This window comes from Copadichromis virginalis, linkage group LG23 (genome assembly GCF_057382275.1).
Source record: "Copadichromis virginalis isolate Kocher_CV1m ecotype Utaka linkage group LG23, C_Virginalis_male_GT1.1, whole genome shotgun sequence".
Lineage (NCBI taxonomy): Eukaryota > Metazoa > Chordata > Actinopteri > Cichliformes > Cichlidae > Copadichromis > Copadichromis virginalis.
Window position 1 is genome coordinate 13,460,210 of NC_140639.1, and position 21,881 is coordinate 13,482,090.

Genomic DNA, 21,881 nt, shown 5'->3' on the forward strand with positions numbered 1-21,881 from the left:
TTTAGCTTAAAAATAAGTGCACAGCGGTGTTTGAAGGACTTTGGTAACACCTGCTGCCTCAGCTGTGCACTTCTGGCTCCCCTGAAGCAAAAAGGGTTAAACTGAAGACTGTGATTATGACCCACTTAAATAAACACACACAGCACTCGGCCCTACAAGTGACTATTGGCCAACCTCAAAGATGTCTCACAGACAGCCTCTGGGACTTCCGAGGAGCACCATAAAATGGACCCCTCCAGGGGCAATTAAACAGGGCTTGGCTTTCATCTCTTTTAAAGCATCTGATGGCCACTCATCACACAGAGCAGCTTCTGAAGCGCCTGGCAGGCTGGAGCTGCATTAGGCTGAGTGCAGGTGGATGACAACGACTCCGAGTGAAGGAGCGGAGGGCTAATCGCGGCAGTCGCAAAAGATTCATCAGCGACGAGCCAAAATGTGATGGTTGATCACACAAACTGGCTCAGGCTCAAGTGTGCAAGCCAGGAGTCTTGAATAATGGATGCACCTTGATCCTCGGCACTGTTAGAAGCGATAACCAGTAAAGGCATCAGAAAGACCGAGTTCTTACTAATAGGCACAACCCAACTGTGTACACAAGCCATTCAAATCACTGCTGTGCAAGCAGAGCTTTAAATCCTCTATGTGCACAGAGCTGAGGGTGGAGGGGCGGAGGGGAAATTTTCCTGTCAGTTTCATTTCTGAGTGATGAAAAGTGAACATTGTGAAAACTGCTCGGGGCTGTGTTCGGGAACAATGCAACATAAAATTGCACCTCTATTAAGTTTGCTTCCAATGAAAAGAAGCACATCCCAGGAACCGTCTGTGCTCACTTTAAATATTACACAAGCTTGGCACGGACATTTTCTGCTCTTCTCCTCAGGCGCAACCTCTCCTTTCATCAGGACAAACCTAAAAGTGCACCTCCCCGTCTCTGCCTTATGCCTGCGTTTCGCCCACTGATGCAGTCTGCTATTAAACGCAACTTTTCACATGTGCTGCTTTCCTCAAGTGACGCCAACGCTGCAGCGCTGATGCTCACTGCTGGGAAATACGAATGCAAAGCAGAAAATTTTAACAATAAAACTGCGTTTTGATTCGTGCACAAGGACACGATAGATTGACTGATGAGGGCAGTTTAAGCTCAACACGGCAACTGAACTGACTCTTCCTTAAAATCAAAGCGGCTTTCTAGCAGCTTTAAAAAAAAAAATGCCTCCAAGATGAATGGCTGTAGTTGCCCCCTCGCTCCTAACCTGATACTCCCCGTACGCCTCTGTCAGTCAGCTAAATGAGGTGGAGAAGCCAAGCAGAGAGATGGAGGAAGGGGGGCGAGGGTGTGGAAGAAGAGCAAAAGAGAAAGAGAGAGGTGGTGTGTAAAGGGTCTGCACAAATCTGAGCCTAAAGATCTAATCGCGAATGTTAGGCCAGAAACACAAAGTTTGTTTAGATGATATCCTACAGTTTCAAACACACACACATGCACACACACACACACGAGTGGCCCACCCCAGCCCTGAAGCTACAAACTTTGAGTGCACAGCTCTGTGCTGCTGCTGTGTTTGCTCAGCAGTGAGAGCAGGAGCTGCTGATTGCTGAAAGCAGCATGCGGTGAAAGCCAACACTGTTCAGGGTGGAGGACAGCCAGTTGACTGATGGGGATTCAGTGGCTCACACAGGGTGCGGCGCTCAGGTGTTAACATGTAATTATGAGCCTTTCATTGGTCACAATGTGAATTACACGGCCGAGGAACACAAGGCGCACAATGCAGAGCCGCTTAATCACAATCATTTGAAAGAAAACTTCTGCGAGTGTTTGCAGGAAACACACGTGATGCATTGTTCAGCTGGCACGGGGCAAAAGTAATAAATGACCTAAAGTGGCTGGACTTTTAAATTCTACGTGCACATCTGGAAAGCTCGGCTGGAAAGCGTGCGGACACAGCACTGCAGCTTTCAAGCTACAACGAAAATGCGTCTCTGGGATAATCTGACTACGCGCAACATGCAATTTGTCCTGATACTCGGACATAGAAAGTAATTGCACACATGCAGCTAATGCACACAAACACACAGCACGGGAACACAGAGACACACACTTCCTGTGTTGCGCAGGTTGGGGCAGGCCCACAGTTGTAGCGTTCCTTTCTACCTGACAGGCGCTGCGGGCGCATGCAGAAGTCAAGTCCTGACAAACATCAGGCCTTAAACAAGCAACGTTTGGCGCCTCTGGTCTTGTCTTCTTCATACCTGACATGTCATGTCATGCCTACAGCGTCTCCCAAACCTGTTTAATTCAACAATAATCCAAAGAGTTCTTTTCCTCCCTCGCTCTACTTTTCTCTGAAACTGAAGCAAAGCACCTGCTTCTTAAATCTAAAACAGGGGGAAAAGTTGAACATTTTAGCGGACAATCTGCTCGGCCGAAGCTATCAGCACCAATCTCGACCACCCAATCTTAGGGATGACACCTGCCCCCGGGCAAGCAGCATCACGTAGCCGGTGTTGAAAGAGTCAAACATGTATCTGTCCCTCTTGGGATTTGCCAATCAAATGTCTTCAGCAGAACAACTGTAACTTCAACTTTAAAACTGAAAGCACAGCAGGTGGGAAGAGGTTTAGGGGAAAAAAAAGCAATCGAGGATTTTCTCCTTTTCTTTTCAGATGGAGAGCAGCCAAAGTTTGCTAAACATGCTTAAAATTATTTTCAAAAACTGTTTGATCTGCTTATCCTTGAAGGAAGCGTTTGAGCTGCCAGCACTTTTTTGTCGTTCCAACCTTCAATTATAACACAACAATGATTTCTGTGTTGAGAGCACTCCAACAAACTCAGTTTGGTGAGGTCTGATTTAAATTCCTCCTTTTCCCCCTGATGACAGACTAATATCTGCCTTTTATATTTATACCGCCACAGCATGAGCCTGCTTTCTGTTGCTGTAAATCACTGCTGCAGGTACTCTGTCAGAAAGCGGAAAAAAAAGGAATCTTGTAACTTAAACTGTAAAAGAAAGGGCTTTTCCAAGAAGATTATGGAGAAATCCCATAGCCCATATCATAAAAACCTTTTCAACTCTGCCTTTTTAAAAATTTTCCCCTCCACCTTTTCCCATCTGTAGCTTTCAGGGTTTGTCTCTCTGCGACGGGCGAGTCGTGACAAGCTTCTTGACACAAACAAGTCTCAGCCCCATCTCGTGAGGCGTGGGACGGGCCCGCAGATGTTCCATGGGCAAGTTGCGTCTTGCCGCCTTTCGCTAGAACACTCTTCTCTTTGAGCATTCCTCCTCCTCCTCCGGCGCAATGTGAGATGCAACCATCAAGCTTAACTCTCTCAAAAAAAGACAGAGCCCACTCCAAGAGCACAGGGTTCAGGAAAGAGGCACACGGTATTTACACAAGTATTATCTACAGGCCCTCAATCCATTACTGTAATCCCCCTGGGCTCAACAGCGTCCCAGTGATAGCCCGAACCATGACATTCCTCTCCTTTGACTAAATATGGTGGCAGTTAATACACACCGCAAACACAACTAGTCTTTACCCTGACAACAATGGCTGCCTCCTTTAGCGGCGCAAAGAAGATGAAACATCTCTAAACTTGTGTATTCATTTGACCCGGCGATTGTTTTTCTCTAACCGAGCGCTGGGGGAGGGAACGCCGTGCAGGCTGCAGGAGTGCCGGCAGGAAAACCGTGTGGGAGCAGTTTCTGAGAAACACTGACGTGTTGCACCTTTTGCTGTGTGCCTCATCCTAGACAGGAAGAGGTTAAGGTGTGGGTTAGGGATTAGGTGTGTCTCCATCAGAACAGTCATCAAACAGTACAGTACACAGTCCACTAAGTCCCCGTGGAAGATCCCACAGGCCTTCAAAAAGGGGGCATTAGTGGATCTATGCACAGAGCAAAGCTGCAGTGACATCTACGGTGGCTCTCTGCCATCAGTCCATCAGTCCAGCAGTTGAGCTTATTGGGCTGAGATTATGGGAGCTTTACGAAAGATCTCCTGAGATCAGGAGAGGGAGCCTCCTTTGAGATGGGAACCGACGCTGTAATCACTCTTCTTTAGAATCAGACTGGAAGCTGCAGCCAGCGAAAATGACTCTCTCTATGAGCCAATCTGGAAATCAACAAAACGATGTTCGGCGGGGAAACGCTGTAACGAATCCTCTCTGACAGGATCAACTGCATTTCAGAGTTGAGTGACATTTAACCTGGCTGCGAGGTACAAAAACAACAACAGAGCATGTGGAACCAGCCCGACCTCACAGAAAACATTACAAGCAATCAGTCACGTGCTGGTCATCATTTATTTGTGCATTATTGTTTTCAAGGCCAACTCCAGATGAGCGCTCTAAACAGGCTCTAAACTCTAAGCAGTGCAGTGCATCCACTTCCTGGCTCTTATTTATGTATGGTCAAAATCAAACTCCAATTAAAAACAGTCATTAAAAAGCAGTCTGTGTGTTTGTTTTCATGGACATAGATCGTAACAACAGGAAGTACGTGTCATGTCTGCAGTAAATAAAGGAACCAAGGAAACCTCCCCGCCTCTGTTACCACAGGGAAATAAATTGACATTTAAGTCAGACGTGTATTTTAACTTCTCAAATGGGCTCAGTTACTTGTTCCCAGTGCAATAGCTTTATATCAGCAGCACATTTGCAATCTCCACCAACACTGGTGGCCAGTTGAGGAGGATAATGATGGTGGTGCTTCAGCTCTGAAACAGGAACAGCTTAGAGTTTAGCTGTCACCGAGGGAAGTGAACAAGCTTGTTGTCGATTATGTGGTGCTGCTGATGTAAATGTCCAACTGGCTCCACAGCCTCTGTGCACAGACTGGTTATCCACAGGTGTGCAAAGTTGTTATTCTTGCTAATGTAAAAGTCATCGTAAGGAGGTGCTTTGCACAAAAGGTGATGCTAATTACTTTTTAATGGCTCTGATTTTGTAATGCTACCCATCCTTCGCTAGGAGAACAAACTTTATTTCGATTGGTTAACTGTACGAGACGATGTTGCACAACAGCACTTGTTTGTGTTTACTGCTCTCATATTTTAGCGCTCGTGCCCGTTTCTTATCCTTGTGGAGACTTTGGGCGACTGCACTTTAAAAAATAGAATTTATACCAAAAAAATGAGTTTTTAAAAATATTTTTAATGTTTTTTTAAACTCTGAACTACTAAATAAAGTTAAGTCTTTAATCAGTGCAATGATTGTAAGTAGCAATCCCTGACTTTTCCATGTTAAGCCAGACCAATCAAACCAGTCTTGCATCATGTTATGACTGTGGGACACATCGTTGGTTCCCTGCATGTGTCTACGACGGGACGACTGCGACTGGGGCGTGCCGCTCACAAACCACAGTGTGAGCCACCTCACGGTTGCACATCAGACAAACATTTTTGTTTTTGGACTGAAAATGAGAGGGATGACTGAGGCACTGTGGGAACTGGGCAAATGTGACGATCCCACACTCGGCGTGGCCAAGGAGTAAGGCGAGATCGCCCAGCACTCCCTGAGTTTGCCTGGAAGCTACAGCACGTTAAATTCGGCGCATCAATGCGCTCAGCAGGTTTTCCTCAAACGGCCCGCATTTTTGACTGTTAATTGGAAATTTTTAATAAATATGTTTCTGTATTAAGCGTTTTCTGCTCCGTTATGTAATAACTGACATGTCACAAAGTTACGTCACCCAGATTCTGTATGTGAACAGACGGGGTTTCCTTTGACGCCCACGCCGTCACTAGATGATGTGACAGCTGTCCCAAATTATGACGCAGGGACAAAAAGCCGCCGCCAATTTCGTCCGCTAGAGTGCATTAGTGCACCGACCTTGCGCCTCTGTTCCCGCATCGCCGCAGATCGCACACATTAACAACCGAGCAGGCGGGGCACTGATGCAACAGCTGTCCCTCAGCCCTGTGATGCGTAATGACAGAGCGAGAGGAGCCGGTTGAGTCTGTTTAATGAGTCGACGATGGTGACATCTAGCTGCACGGGAAAGGAGCAACGATTCAACCTGTTTACCTCTGTCATCAACAAAGCATCAGTAAACTTTACCCGACTTCTGAGGAAAAGGGACATTTCACTTGAGTGAGGTCACTGTGAGACTAATAAAGGTTTAAGCTTCTTCATTTTCACTTTAACCTGCCACACATGCAGGGCTCTGGTTTCCTGTAGAAAGTTGTTTTTGGTGCTTTGTCAAGAAGTTTTAACACTAAATGACCTGCACTGTTAGCAGTTTGGTTAGCTAAAATTAACAATTCCCAGACATTTTTGTATCTAAAATGGTCGAAATATGAGAAAATAGCACATTTTCTGTCAAGTGAGACAACTCAAGCCTTACTTACTCAAGCTAACACATTTCCTATCACATGAATGAGTGCATCCATGATTTTGACAGTGTATGCACTCTTCCCCCTGTCAGTGAGAAGTTAACTTAAAAACCCTGAGGTTCAGTCCTGATGTAAAAATATCTCAGGTGACATTCTTCCCAGCCAGAAGTCAGATAAGAAGTTCATAGGTGAAAGTGTCTCTTTAACCTCCACCCCGATAAATCATCACCTCCTACAATGATGGGTTAGGCTGACAGGCAGCACATTTAAATTTATTACACAATAAAAAAATGACAAAAGCTTTCATTCTTTTGTAGCTATAAAAGTCATATCTTTATCTTGAGTGCTGATTGTTATGATGTGTAATTAAAAACACAATTTATGGAACATAAGATAAAGAAAACATGAATGCAGCCTCTGTCCAGCAGGACAGGAACGATGGGAGATGGTGTAACAGAGTCTTTCTTCTTCTTCTCCCTATTTTCCGTCTTTATACTTAAGTAAAATTCCAGCTTCCTGTATATCTTATTTAAATCAAAAAGTTCATGTGTTACTTAGTGTACTCTCTTAACCTCCAGTACTCACCTGTTGATCAGAAGTGAAGCGCAAAGTTATTCTAGTTAATGCAAACTAAACCATAAACACATTTATCTGATCAATATTACAAAATTAACTTCAATTAAATATTCGGTAAATGTTCTTAGTCCGAGTCTTTTCTCACTCTGGTCAAATTTGTGAGTTCAGCACAATTATTATTAAGAAATAAATCATATTCACTCAAATCTGTCCCACCTGCAGAGGCCTATCAGTGGGGTCTGCACGACATTAATGCGAGACTGCTTGCAGAAAAGGAAGTGGAACCCCGCTAACTTTATGCAGGACTCCACAAACACTGAGCGAACACGGGTCTTACCGTCCAGGTGGCAGACTTTGCTGTGCTGGACTGCTGGAAGGACACGTCAAAGGTGTGTGGGCCTGCGTAATCTGTGTTGGATGGGATGGCCGGTGAGGGGGAAAGGGCATCGAAGGTGGAGCTGGGCTGGGCGTAGGGCGACGGGGCGGTCACGTTGTTCTGCGCGTGGTCGTTGTTGTAGGGGCTGGTGGAGGTCGAGCCGCCGTTCTGAATGTTCTGATCCATACCATTCAGGAGCCCCAGGTTTGTGTACTGTGACTGAAGATGGAGAGGAGGGGGAGGGGGAAGAGCGACAAAGGTGTTCAGTCACAGATGCTTCAGACGAAATGTTTTGTGCAAATTTTGTAATAAAGAAATAAAAACAGTTAGCCTCATCCAAACATCAGTGATTAAGGTAGAAGATTAAGACAACACATGAAATAAACACGTTCTCCCTACAAAGCCATTTCTTTTCCCACATATAAAATATGTCCCCTTTAGAGAGGATGGAGAGTACTCCTGGGTGGTAGCCAGCCCCTTCTTGCTTGCTCTGCTTGCCATTCACCTCATTCCTTTCCATTTATAAACAGCACATTCCTGGAAGAGGTGCCATCGCTCGTGCTCTTTAGACGGCCATCAATCTTTCCAGGGCCTCTCGTTTATTTCGAGCACGGCTGGCCACAGCTGTCCGACTCACACCCACTGCCCTGCCAGGTGTTGGTGTTGCTCCAGATGATCAACAAAACACTAGGTTGGTAGGTTAGATAACTATTAGTCAAGGGAGTGACTTATGAATCAACGATGCCGCTTTATTACACACAGATCCATAGACACACCTGAGAGAGGTCACTGGAGTCAACCTCGGCATACCTGTGCAGCAGCGCCACAGGGGAGCGGCTGTTTGGCAGAGGAAGGGGGGCTTAAGCCCCTCAGAAACAATGACACCGGAGCTTATAAGGAGGCTGCGTGAAACAATTATGCCGGGCATGCAGGTGTTAAGAGACAAGTGTTTTGTGAATGGAGCACACACGCACGCACAGAAAGAAAGAAAGTCCTTCCTGGGGGAGCCCCTGCAGCTTTTAGTGGGGACACACACGCTCTCACACAAATGACTGATTATACGCACGTATTACAGGTCTAAGAGTGGCTCTGTGGATCTAATCAGGGGGAAAAATGGATGGTAAGAAAAACAAAGTTCTTTTTTTCCCCACCTACGCATATTTTAAAAATGAAAATAATCCCCGTTTCCCATGGGAACGAGCTCGGTGGATTTATTTCCTGTTTGTACACCGTTTTCCCGTAAATGAAGCGCGAGCGATGGTGATATCAGAGTGATTCTTTTGAACTATGGTGCAATTCCACTGAGGCACTCAGCCATTGAGAGATGACACAGCCTCCCCCAGTACCTGATGCTGGCAGCTGCTATGGTGGATCTGACAGGCACCAATTATCAATGCCAAATGATTATTCTAAAGAAAAGGCTGATGGTGGCCTCAGACCAAACATAGATAAAAGCAGAAGCATAAAGCAGACAGGCTGACGTAGACTACTTAACATTAAATACAGGGCCTGAGATAATGCTTCTCGTGGTGTAAGTGAAAATCAGGATCAAAGATGAGGATTTGAGGATAAAGCTGTAATTGACCAGATAGCGAGGTTTCACCTGAACTCATCGCGTTTTAATGTTTAATTGGCTGGAAGCAGGATATCAGCTTTTAGAAAGGGCAGCGTGAGGGACTTTCAGGCCTTCTCTTCATTTCCTTTAATCAGATCTTATTCCACTATAATACAGCCAGCATTTAATAACCACTTTAGCAGCTCTTAAAAATTCCTTCTGTTTATAGCTGACGCTGTGTTCAGGCCTCTGGGATGCCACGGCTGTGCAAAACAGAAGCGCAGTAAATCAGCAGCAGCCTTTAATAAAGTTTACAAAAAGCTGCGCTTTCTGTTCGAGGCCTGAGAGCTCATTTCTTTGTCTGAGAGAAAATGCTGGGCTAACGCTTCAGACCAGCGGCAAAAGGACACTGTTGACCTTCACAGCGATTGCCTGAATTACCCACAACACATAGCAGGGATATTTTAAATACACGTGGCAGGGCTCATTTAGAAGTTGCTGCTGCAGCGTTGGGTTCGGCGCGTGCATGCATTCAAATCAATGCATTCCTCGCTGGGTATGCGACCAAATGAATTCACTGAATAAATATGAAATGTTAATGGTGAAAATGCTCTCTGCACTCCCGCCAAAACTCTTGTCTAAAGAGTCGGTTCGGTGCTTTTGACTCGTTTCTCATCAGTTTAATAGCGCGAGTGTCATTATCAGCAGCATCGCGAGGCAGCAGAGATTGTTTTCTTTGTGAGAACACAGATCACAGTCTCTGATAAACCCAGAAAATTCCACAGACGTAACAGCAGTCCCCTACGCGGAGCAGAAGCGCCACACTCTTTCAGCACTTATACTGACCAACTGAAAGCTCCACAGTTTCTATCTAGAGCTTCTAAAATCCTCCTGTTGCTGCTGCTTTGTGTAGCCGCAGAGCGCAAACACTGATAACGCCAAATCTTGAGAGACAGCAGGAGCCAGATCAGACCCGGCCTGAGGGGGAAAGAGCTCATTCCAGGCTCTCCGCTGACCCGCTCATCGTTGGACCAGCGTATGAGACCATCTGGGGAGGGAGACATTAAAGGCTCAACAAGGCCGAGAGGGGGGAGGTGAGGTGGGGCTGGGTGGGTGGGGGTCTATCGGCACCTCATACCTGCTGGGGTGGGCAGAGCAGGTGATTGTATCTACATCAACATACCATTAAAGCAATTACGACCCCGGACAAAACAGCAATGCCTGGCCGGCCACCATCTAATGGCTGCAGCGGCTCCCAGGAGACTGGGGACCGGGGGGAACCCGATACCCCGCACACGCACGCACTCACACTCAGACACACACACTGACCTGGACACCACTTAAAGACCCCCTGCTCAACAACTTAAAAAGACAGCGAACTGACACACCTGCTATCCGCAACCTGCAATCTGAGAATCTATCACCGCTCGGCGTTAGCTTTGGTTTGGAATTCAGTTAGTGGGAAAAAAAAGAAAGAAAGAAAAAGAAATAACAGACATATATATGGAAAAGCAAAAGCACGATCCAAGGAAAAGAGCTGAGATTGAATTGTTTAACTTAGAGTTCGGGTTGTCAATCATATTTGAAAAAGAAGAAAATAAAGCTAAGATGATATGTTTGCCATCGAGCTCGGCAAACACAGATAAGGCAACAATTATGGTTTCCCTCTTAGGGTAAAATATGAATCTACAGGAACAGATTTTTTTTTCATTTTTTTTTAAAGAATATGTATCTATTAAAAACTTTTTCCTCACATTTTACTCTTTAAACTTTTGTTGTCTTTGGTTTCAACAGAACAGAAGATTTAATGGAAAGAGAAACGTGGCGCCACGTTAAATCAAAACCATTTTCAGTTTTGTCCCCCCAAATTTTCCAACTTTTACCAAGAAACAAACTCTGAGACATAGAAACAGATTAAATCCTTTCCCGCCACACACACACACACACACACACACACACACACACACACACACACACACACACACACACACACACACACACAGCAGCCATTTCACAAGAAGGAAATATCCAGATTTGTGTTTACATTCCCCTGCTCTCTGGACTGTCACATCTGCAGTTTATGTCTCAGTTAGACGAATACACAAATCCAATCTACGGAACGTTAAATAGTGGCATAAAATCTACGCTTCAAACTACGAGGCCTTTTTCTCTGATGTGTCCTTCACGCCAGGGAGGCTGGGGGACCAAAGAATGGAAGCGAAGGCTGATGCCCTGTTTCCCGCACTGCTCTTACCTCGTTGTAAGAAGTTGTGGTCCCCGTCTCCAGGTACAACATGTTGGCACTGAGATTGAGCAGAGCTGCTGCTGTTTGCTCCACTGGCTCCAGGATTCCACAAATCTCTTTTCCTCACTCTAAAAGGAGTGATGTGGACTACAGATGCAAAGTGGACAAGCAGAAGCTCCTATAAGAATCTATGGGATGGTCATATATACCTTGGAAGAAAAGGGGGTGGGCCTGAGGAGCTTTACCTGTCCACACCCAGAAGAAGAGGCCTTGCTCTGCAGAGAAAACTCTGCAGAGAAAACGAATGACTTTGTCGACTTGGCAGCTTTGTTTATAATGAACTGCAACCAAAATAAAGCATTTCAGACGTTTTATTAATTTTTATATGCAACGACGTGACAACGCAGAAGGCAAAGCGACAGAAAATGGAGAAAAAAGTATGTTTTTGTCTTGAATTTTCAAAAAACAGCGCTGTTCTCAGACGAATTAAAACTAAAACATTTTAAATGAGTTTTTAACAAAAAAAAGAAACGCCTCGGGTGGTTTAAAATAATTTTCCAAATTAGAAAAAAAGAGATGAGAGAGACGATTAATTCCTACAGTGCAGGCCGCTGAGTGGGAGCTGCGGTCTGGGCTCGGGACAGATACACAGTTGCTTGTTAGCATAAGAATGGCTCCCCTCTGAAGCCCCAGAGCACTCTGAATGGAGAGGCCTGCAGGAAAACAAAGGGACTCCCGTAGATTACTTGTATCTATCAGAGATGACTGCTGTAGATCTGTTTTGGAAACATGCATTGTTTCTCAGCCTGTGTAATGACGGTGGGACTGAGCCGCTCGCTCTCCTGTGACTCCAGCAGCTCCAATAAGAGTGGCCTAGTGAGTGGGATTCAATTTAATTGGGAATCATACAGTTTGTGCAGAGAAGCTTCTTACAACTGTTGGGTGATGCTGAGACATTTTTTAATGAATTGTTTTGATTAATATGAACTAAAAACATGCACAACGCAGATGTAAAAAATAAATAAATAAATAAAAATTCACAGAAAATTGACAATATAGGCTCAGATGAACATCTAAAAGAGCATGTGTGTCTTTATATAATCACATAAAATGAGAATTATTTTGACTTAAGAGGACATACTGCAGATATAATGATATTTAGATATGGCCAGCTGATCTGCTCCATGACAGAGGTAGAGGAGGAGGAGGAGGAGGCCAGTCAGCAGGGCACACATCACTCCTTTGGTGACGGGGGGATGAAAATCTTGCCCTGTGGTCAGAATGATTTGAAAGTTGTCTGAAATCTAAAGCACAACTGTGACGTGCAGTCAGTGTCTCCAATCATCAACCACACCCCGCTCAGGCCCCGGGGTTTCAGGCCTGCAGGTCAGCCTGTCACAAAAGGCAAATCAACACTTTAAAGAGCTCAAGCCAGTGGCCTCCTAAGACTCCCGGCCACAAACACGGGCCAACCTGCAGCTTCTGAGGGTGATCATTTGTTTGGCAAAACAAACTTCTAATTATGTTAAAACAACAGTGACCTGCGAAAGAGGTTAGAGTCCTCAGTTTGTGGCTAATGCAACGAAGGCAGGAGCTGAACTCCAAAACAGATCCATTTCTACAGCAACGTACTGATAAGCGTAAACATTAGATTCGTGATGGGTAACATTATGACTAAAAATGTCATGAAATAAACAGCTGGGTTCTTCAAAGACCCAAGTCGGTCACTTGAAGGTTAACTGCGTCACCTCGGCTGCTACAGCGGTGAGAAACTGAGTTGGAGCAAGCGGCGACTAAAGATCTGCAGATCCAGAGGCTCAGACAAAAGAGGCTTTGCTAAAGTTTTTCCTTTTAAAGAGGCTAGTCCTAAAGTCCGCTAGATTAGTTTAGTATCGGGTGTCGGGCTGCAGAGGCTGCAAAGGCACAGACACCTGACCTAAAACAGAGTAAGCTGCCGTCCTCACTGACAGACGCAGATGGTCGACCGAGCAGCAGAAAGCATCACTTGGGTGGCAAATCCCAAAATCCTCACAATCAACTGCCACCAAATCCTGAATCACTGAAGCTGCTTTTAGGGAAGCTAATTTATCCACAGACACATTTTATAAGTGAAAGAGAAACTGGGAACATTTTCAGCAATGATTTTTACGACCTTCACTGACCAAATGGCTGCAGAGTCACACTTTTGCACGCTAATTCAATTCTTTTATTTAAATACAAATAATCAGACAAGTGACGACACTGTAAAACAATGTGCTGGGCATCTTACCTTCATCTTTGCATTAACAGAGCAGCCGGGATGTTTTTACACCTGTTTTAGCACTGTGTCACATACATACTGGTAAGTAAAAGGGCTCAAATTCAGTGCTGCAGACTCCGTTAAAATCGAAACTTCACACACTGAGAAGATGGAAAGTATTTTAACTTTTCAACTTCACCTGCAACCACGGAAACCCACTTTTAGTTTTAGTTTCCGAGCTGAAGCTTCTGGAGGTTCAAGTACTGAACGCCTCAAGGTCCATGTGCGGGTCAAGCATGAGCCCCGAGTATTCGCACTCTTTGGTCGGGTTTAAATGTGTAACCTGTTCTTTTTGAGTTTTCCGTGTGAATCTATTTAAATGTTTCTGTAAAGCACTTTGCATCTGTTTCAAAAGTGTTCTTTTTCTATATTTATACGCTCTGTCGAGTCCTGGTTCAAAATGGGCCTACTGGAGTTGATCTTTATTACCTACTTTAACAGAAATCTCTCCGTTGTGCTATTTCTGACAATCTGATAAAGAAAAACGCTCATTTTGTTTGCATATATGAAACAGTTAAAATCATTTTGGAGAATGCCAAAAATGTTTCTACTCAGGAAAAACTCTGGCACTAGAAAATGAAATGTAGATCACGGCTCTGAAAACATGATCACTCGCACGGCCCGCTTTTCAATATCCTCCAGTATCACCAACAATGAGCACAGAGACTCAGCCGCTTATTTCAAACAGAATCGCTGCTTTTTCATTTATCTGATCACCACAGACGCCGTGCAGAAGGAAACTGTGAAACACAAAAGAACCTTTTTTTAGCTCCTAATTGAATTTCAAAGTTTCTTTTACTGAATAAAAACATATAAACTAGTTAAAGATTTTAAACCACTGAGCAGTAAAACCCTGTTTTTTCTGCCCCAGCTCTCACAATACTGCTGAAAAACCTGGTTTCAAACATGATATTTCTTAAAATAATATCCATAACAGGTTTTTCCTGCTGGCATCCCTGAAGAGCCTCTAACTTTTCCTCTTAAGAAAATCACCTGGACTGGAAAAATATTCTTCACACCCTTGTTTATAAAAAAAAAAAAAAAAAAAGCACATCTTTATGAGATATGCACAGACTTCAGTTAAGCCTGTGTCCTCACCACATCTGGACCAGCCACACTCGAGTGCACAGTCGGCTCTAAAGTCTCATTCCGAGACAGATAAAATATTATCAAACAGTAGAAAACATTATTACTGAAAGATGTTTTCACCTGGTCACAACCTGCATGTTTTTTTGTTGAACCCGGCACCATATGAAACTGCGGCGTAAAAACACAGCTCACCATGACCAACAAAGAAAGTAACAGGGGCCCCACATCCCCACATCTAAACTCTGACTTCTTACCAAATCAACAGTCATTCAAGTGGACCGTGGCAAGCAACCGTTCTTTGGTCTTCACCTTTAAGTGCTGGAGGCAAACTGGTGGAGCATTAAAACAAAATAAAGGAGCGCTTTATGGCTGTCTACTTCATGCACCAGTTTGCTTCGGATTAAATAAAGTGTGATGTCCTGACGAATAAAGTTTGACGCCAAGCCTCTCGCTGCTTAGAAAGACAAAAAAAAATAATGTTGGGAGGTAAAGGCTGGAGGAAAGGGCTCAAACGCTGTGGTAACAAGCGCACCACATGTGCTAAAGTCTGCATTAAAAAGCATTAATTTCAGCTCTGTTAAATGTGGGAAACAAAAGAGAAAACCCCTCATCTGCACAAACACTGAACATAGGGGCACTCACGCCGAGACACACAGTAGGTGAGGGGAAAAAAATCCAAACACAAACATGTAATTAGATCTCGAAGGAGCCTTGTGTTGATTGAGCTACTCCTCTGTAAAGTTGTTTAAACTCTAACCTGCGACTGAAAAGCACCTCGGTGCCTCTGCTCGACAACTGCATCTTCCACGCACAGCTGATCACAGCTTTATCTGGCTGTAAAATCAGCTGTTTGGGGTAGGATATAGCGTTTCTCCTGCCACGATCCCCGCTACATTCCTTCATGTTATTCTACCCTCTCCTTCCCCCTTCGTTGCCACCCCACCTCCACAACCTTTACATGGAGAAGACACGTACTGATAGATGAGACCTGGGACCTCTACAACAGAGGCAGGTGCTGCGTTAAATTGTTGCCCTGCAGCTACAGTGCAAAAAAAAAGAAAGAAAGAAAGAAAAAAAAGTAGAATAAAAAGGAATTTCACATTAAACGTAAAGCCCACACAATACAAATAAGTCCCCCGGGGCACTAAACAGTGAGCTGCATTCTAATGACTCATGAAAGAGGCACACCTCCACATGGGTGGAAGAGGAAGGGGGGCAAGTTGAGGGTGGGTTCGCCCACCGCAGCTTTTCATCAAAACAGAGGTATGACTCTGTAATAACGGCTGGGGCTTGGTGATTGGCAAGCAGCCACCGGAGCGAGCTTTTAGCCCACAGCGATGCTGCCAGATCTGCTGCTGTGCCAATCGCTGCACCACGCCCCTCTCTGGTGCACAAAGTGGAAAGTGGGTGGTGGGGGTAGAGCCGTTAATCATCAGTTCAAGAGAGCACAGGCCCCCTTGGGGGATGCGCAGTGTAACGTTACTCAGCTCCCCGAACGAAATTTTTATTTGCTATTTTTTTCCCGCCCTGGCTGGACAACGGCATTCCTGCACTGGGAGGGGAGCGTGCACATCATCGCTGAGCAGCAGAGCTGACAAGGACATGCCCCGTGCTACAGGTCAAACATGGATTTACAAACCTGTGTTTTAACTCAGCGTTTTCTCTGTGAGACGCAGAGAAGACCGAGGTGAAAAGATGGGTGAAACTGACACAACTGAGCTGAACTTTGTTTAACTAAAACTCAGCCCCGATCGTTTCTTTCACCAAAAAATATGGTGAGGTGTGGGATGTGAACTTTTTGGGGCTTCTAAAGTGGGGCATACCAGAAAAAGTTTGAAAACCACTGATCTAGAGCAAGAGAGATGATTTAGGAATGAGTTTCCTTGTTAAAGCCTTCACACACTATCCCCCATCAGTGCAGGCTGGATGTGCAATGAAAGCGTCGCTGCTAAGGATGCCATCATTGCACAAATGTAAAGAAAAATACCAGAACCGGCTGCGTAGCTGCAAAGAAGCATGAGAAATATGGAAGATACAACAAAAATTGAGATCATTCCTTAATTTTTCATAGTAAAACTAAGTAAGAGTGTACATGAAAAACCTAGAAATGGGAAAAATGGGAGTAGAAACACTTTATAGTTGTCACATATAAACACTGTAAATAAAAACGGCAGCATTCACCTGTATGCATATGCTGGTATAATCATCAGAGCCAACAGCCAATCATGTGTCGAACGTGTTTCCGGCCCTGACATCTCCTGCATTGAGGTTTTTATCTTTTTATCTTCTCGTTTTTTTTTTTTCCTTTTTAAAAACAGACCCAACCCCCAAGGAAACTATTCAGTGCTCAGCTTTTTATCAGCACTGCTTATACGCAGCACATCTTTAAGCTCAGTTTCTAGAAACGCACAATGTCCTGGACACCCAGTATTTATTTATTTAGTATTTTAGTATTTATATCTTGGGCCTACTAAGAGTTTAACGAGGACAATAAGCTTGGTATCAGGACTTTTCATACTGAAGAATATAAACCACAAAGACGTGGATGGACCATCTTAGAGGTTCTCTTGTCTGATGCTACGTTAGTTTTCGGCATTTTCTTCCTGCCTGACTGTGTTCGTCTCTGCCCATCAGAGACCCTCGATAGAACCTTTTATTGATAACGGTTCAACCCTCATGATCCATCTTTTCTTTGCTAAATGTGACTATATCAGCCTAACTGTAGCTCTGTGGCAAACCAGCAGGTAGCAAATCATTACACCTGAACTAGCCTGACTTCACCAATCTTCTTTTTAAATCTTCTTCTCATGGATGCTGGACTTCTTACAGAGCTTTGATTAGCAGTTAGCTGATTGTGTTGATGCCTGAAAAGCGTACAGCCAAGCAGCTGCAGAGAAGCAGTACTTGCAAAGGTGGGTTTCACACGTTTCCTGATATAAAATTCTTCTATAATTTTCCTTCCACTGCAGCTGCGTCTTGTTATATGTGGTGAAACCGGAAAAATCAGACTATCTGTACTAAGATGTTGCAAGCTTGAACTCCTTCTGTGTCCAAAGAGGGATGCGTCATGTGACAGTGACAGGCGCGCGCTACCATCAACTCACTACCTGCCTCAGAGGAGCCACCCAGGTCAAGCACAGCTCAGGCTAAATCAGATAAAATCGCCAGCTTACAGACAACATCTCAGGAAAAAACAGACCTTTCTTCACCGGTGTGTGGAACCACTCTGCACCACCTTCTCTTAACCTTCCCAGGGAAATTCCATTGGTAATTTGAAAGGAGGTTCTGTGTTTTACAACATATGTAATTTACACTGTGAATCCAATCAACTCAGAATGAAAGTGATGGCATACAGCTCATAAATGATGAAAAATGCACAAAATAATTAGCTACCGAGATAATGGTGAGTCATTTAAGGAGAAGCATGGTTTTCCGCTTTGGGGCATGAGATGAAGGCCTTGGAATTTACTGGTTAAAAAATAATAGCCCTCAAAAATAAATATTTGATTGTTTCTGTGAGTATTGAACCAAAAAACAGGCAGTAAAACTGGTTATTTAGTTTACTGGTTGCACTGTGCATTATTAAATAATGGGCTCAAACAATCCTGAGCACGTCATAGGTTACTTGTATTGTTCCTTTTATAAATTATTTGTTCTCAGGCAGCAGAATTTAAAGTAAATCATTTATTTTCCCACTGAAACCTCACATGTACTTACAGAAAGCGGTTCATCCGGCTCACGCATGGTTATGCAGTCCATGCTGATCTGAATGGTGTTTCCTGCCGACCCGTCGGCCGGACTGTCGCTGAAGTTCAGCTCGATGGGCTGGACTGAATGAATGGCAGATCTGAAACAGCAACAATACAGATTAATGGGTCGTTCCATGTAAAATAAACCAAATCTGAGAAACGTTTCTATACACCCCCCCTCAGAATCTGCTGATTTTTATTTACAGGGATTTCAATGAATTTATTGACCCATCATACTATGAATATTTTTAGCTTTTGGAGTACACAGTGATTGTTTTTAACTTGTGCTACATTTTCTAGAATTCTTGAGCCTTCATAACTTACAGTCCAGGAGATATTCACATTAAATATTAAACCAATTTAAGCTCTGTTAAGAACTGATTTCAAATCAATTTTGGACCCACTCCAAGAGTCCAAATCTAAATTCTTGTTTATAGCAGTGTGTAGCTGCGTGCATCGGTGTGAATAAACTGTCTGTAACGCAGAGGAACAGAATCGATTACTGGCATGCCGGATGTTTTATCCGTTTTCTGATAAATCACTGGCGCAGACTTCAAAAAATGAATTCTGGGTAAACTTTCAAGGTTCACCATGTCGTTAGCGTGTGGGATAGTTTGGCTAGATTGTGGTGTGGGCGTGAAATTGATCAGGCTTATGTGTCTCTCTCCCTCCTCTCTCTCATCTGTCCTGTGATTTCATGCTGTGATACATGTAAAATTATTACTCTGGGAGAAAGTTAGGGTTAGCAGCAGAAGCTCTCTGACTTTTGTTCTTGCACCGGTGCCCTCTGCCTCTCTGCAAAGTCTCACTGTTTGCTCACCCAGTGAACAGAGCAGAGACAGACAGAGCTAACAGAAGACAAGGGGGAGAGAGGAAAGTGAGACTTTTTTTTTTTTACTTAAGTCGACCTATAGCTCAGGAAATATGACACAGGAATAAAACTGACACATACAAAAGGAATTCAGGATGTTAGCTATTGACTGAAATATATAAGAGCTACACTGACCCAGCTCACAGGGACAAATGAGCCACCAGAGAACAAGACTTTAAAATACAACTGTAAATTAATTCTTTTACAAGTTAACTGTATATTTATACAATTAATAACAGAGTCCTTAATAATGTTGATGTTATTATTGACAAATAAATGAATATTGAAACTAATTTGTTTCCAGATATGAACATTTTTAGAAAAAGTACACTGCTAAAAAACCCCGTAAATGAACAATTTTTAATCAAAATACAGAATCAAGTCAGTTAAACTTGAAATTGATATAATATCAGTATAGAAGTTATACTGACAGAATACTGATCTGGTCAGTTAAGTAGCAGAGTAGCAGAGCATAAATAAAACTGAATTAAATTAAATTGAACAATAGGCACACTACAGGGGCAACCATTCCAAAATAGGAATGGTTTTACAGGTGAAGCCCACTGACATTTTTTTCCTCCACATCTTTTCTGATGGTTTTTTCCACTAGTTTTGCATTTGGCTAGGGTCAGTATCACTGCTGGTAGCAGGAGGCGCAGTGTGCAGTGTGTCTTCGGGTCCTCGGGTCCTCTTGGTGCACTACAGTGCTGAACCTCATGCGGTACAATATAGGCAGCTTTTGGAGAACGAAGGAATTGATACCATCGACCAGGCTCATCTGACCTAAATCCAGTAGAACACCTCTGGGACTTTATGTGATGATCCATCCAATGCTGTCAGGCTGCACCAGACTGTCCTGGAGCTCATTGATGACCTGGACCAGATCTGAGATTAGATTTCCCAGGACATCATCCGTCGATGCGAAGCACGCGGTTGTCATAAAAACTACCGAGTACCATTCGGAGTTTTCAGCAAAATTGTGTATAGTTGCCTGCATGGAAGTGCAGCTGGTAAATGAAGTCAACATACACTGCAGTTCCTCTAATGTCCACTCGAGGCTCCGTCGGTGAGTTAGTCCCTATGGACGCCCATGTTAAAAAGTCCAACATTACAGTAGAAACTTGCAGTCTGAGTCCATAATGAATCTGAGGGGGTGAATTTTTTCTTATAAATTATCCACGGATGTGGCCACTTTGAAAGAGTTAATGAACTGGACTGCTTTTGCTGCCTTTACTGACAAGAAATTATGTCCTGCTTGGTGAAATTCTAGTATTTTAGTAGCCTCTTAATTAGTGCTTATTAGAGGGTATCTATGTATCTCTCCCACATTCTTACAGTTTATTTGTGCAGTTTGTTACTGTTAGCTTTACATCCTGTCCAAATACAATCACTTCTGATTTAAAAAACAAAACAAAACAAAACAATGGGGGGTTATCCTAACCCAAAAACAAGTGAGTGACGTCACGGTGGCTAAGTCCACCTTTTACCCACTGGCTGAAAATAACGTTGTTGTGTCCATAGGCAAGTTTTACACAGGGGCATAAACATGGATAAATTCAAATCTAGAAAAAAAGAGAAACTAAAGTGTGAGGATAACTGCTGCAAGTGAGAAGGAAGTCAGGCAAAGAAGCTGACATGGTTTATAATTTCCACATAAAAGAAGAAAAAAAATCCCCAAAGTGAAAACTAACGCACAAATATCTAAAATATGTGCATAGATGAATATTTCACTATGGCCTTTTTTTTTCCTTGTTTTGTTGTTTTTGGCAGTATTCACTTACTGGTCGAGCATATCAAACAGCTGGTTGAACACATCTTGGCTGAACAAGTCAGTTGTCTGTGCTGCCTGATTCTGGGACATGGTGGTGAGGAATGAGCCCTCTCTCCAGGACAGACGAGCTGAAGGGTCCCTGAGTCTGCAGAAAGACACCATCAATCAGCTGTAATCATTTTATTACACCCATTCCTGCTCACTTACAGCTGCCATTTCTGAAAAACTATTTTAAAGGGAAGCGTTTTATAGTTGCAAAGTCAGCGAACATAAAAGCTGATGTGCTGTGCTAAGATGCGGCCACCCAGCCAGTGGAGATAAAGGAGGAGGAGGAGGAGTCCTGCTGGCAGCCATTCATGAAGAGCACTTCCATTGTGAAGAAGTCAGCCTACATAATGTTGAATATTTGTACTACACATAATGGTGATTATGTACCATTCAGACAGAGGCACTTTGACCTGCTGCCTTGAAACATTACACCTGCTTCAGAGCTCTGCCCGCCATTGTTCCTGCTGAAGTGGCGCACGCTGCAGTCTGAGACAGGCGGAATTCCCCCCAACGTCTATATGATAGCACCGCTAAAACTTGTGGTATGCGTACAGCTGGGCGAGATCGGGAGGGAGGCCGATGGGGCGGCCATAATCTGAAGCTGGCACTATTTTAGGTTTTGGAATTCCCCAACGCTGTGATGAATGATATTAATACCTGTCTTACAAACACAGGCATATCTAATGAAGCAAATAATTTCACGTATGCAGGAGGCTCATATGAGGGAGCGCTGAGAGCTGAGATGAATTTATTTTGCAAAGCTCAAGAATTATTATGGGTAAGATGTCACAGATTAGGGCCTACATATTAATCATGCCCAGACACATTTAATAGAGTAAAGTTAGATGTTTCTGCAACATTAGGACCACGACAAAGCTTGGATTGATCATAAATTACAGCGGCTTGCAAGGAAGCTGTATTTCAGCTCGCCTTGTATAAAAAGCTGCATGTATATCAGACCTGCACAATAAT

General features: G+C 43.8%; 1 protein-coding gene across 6 annotated transcripts in view; it reads right to left on the bottom strand.

The window, feature by feature from the left end:
- Positions 1-21,881, bottom strand: part of tp63 (tumor protein p63) — a 59,928-nt gene that overhangs the window by 7,807 nt on the left and 30,240 nt on the right. For 4 of the 6 annotated variants that reach the window (XM_085449638.1, XM_085449639.1, XM_085449637.1 and 1 more), the window contains 3 exons: positions 20,872-21,006; positions 18,188-18,317; positions 7,244-7,501 (listed from right to left, as the gene is read on the bottom strand). In XM_085449638.1, coding sequence (XP_085305764.1) covers positions 7,244-7,501; positions 18,188-18,317; positions 20,872-20,951 — 468 coding nt within the window. In that variant the 5' untranslated portion in view covers positions 20,952-21,006. Of the gene's footprint in view, positions 1-7,243; positions 7,502-11,091; positions 11,298-18,187; positions 18,318-20,871; positions 21,007-21,881 lie in introns of those variants that run through there. The other 2 variants (XM_085449640.1, XM_085449641.1) reach the window with 2 other exon arrangements.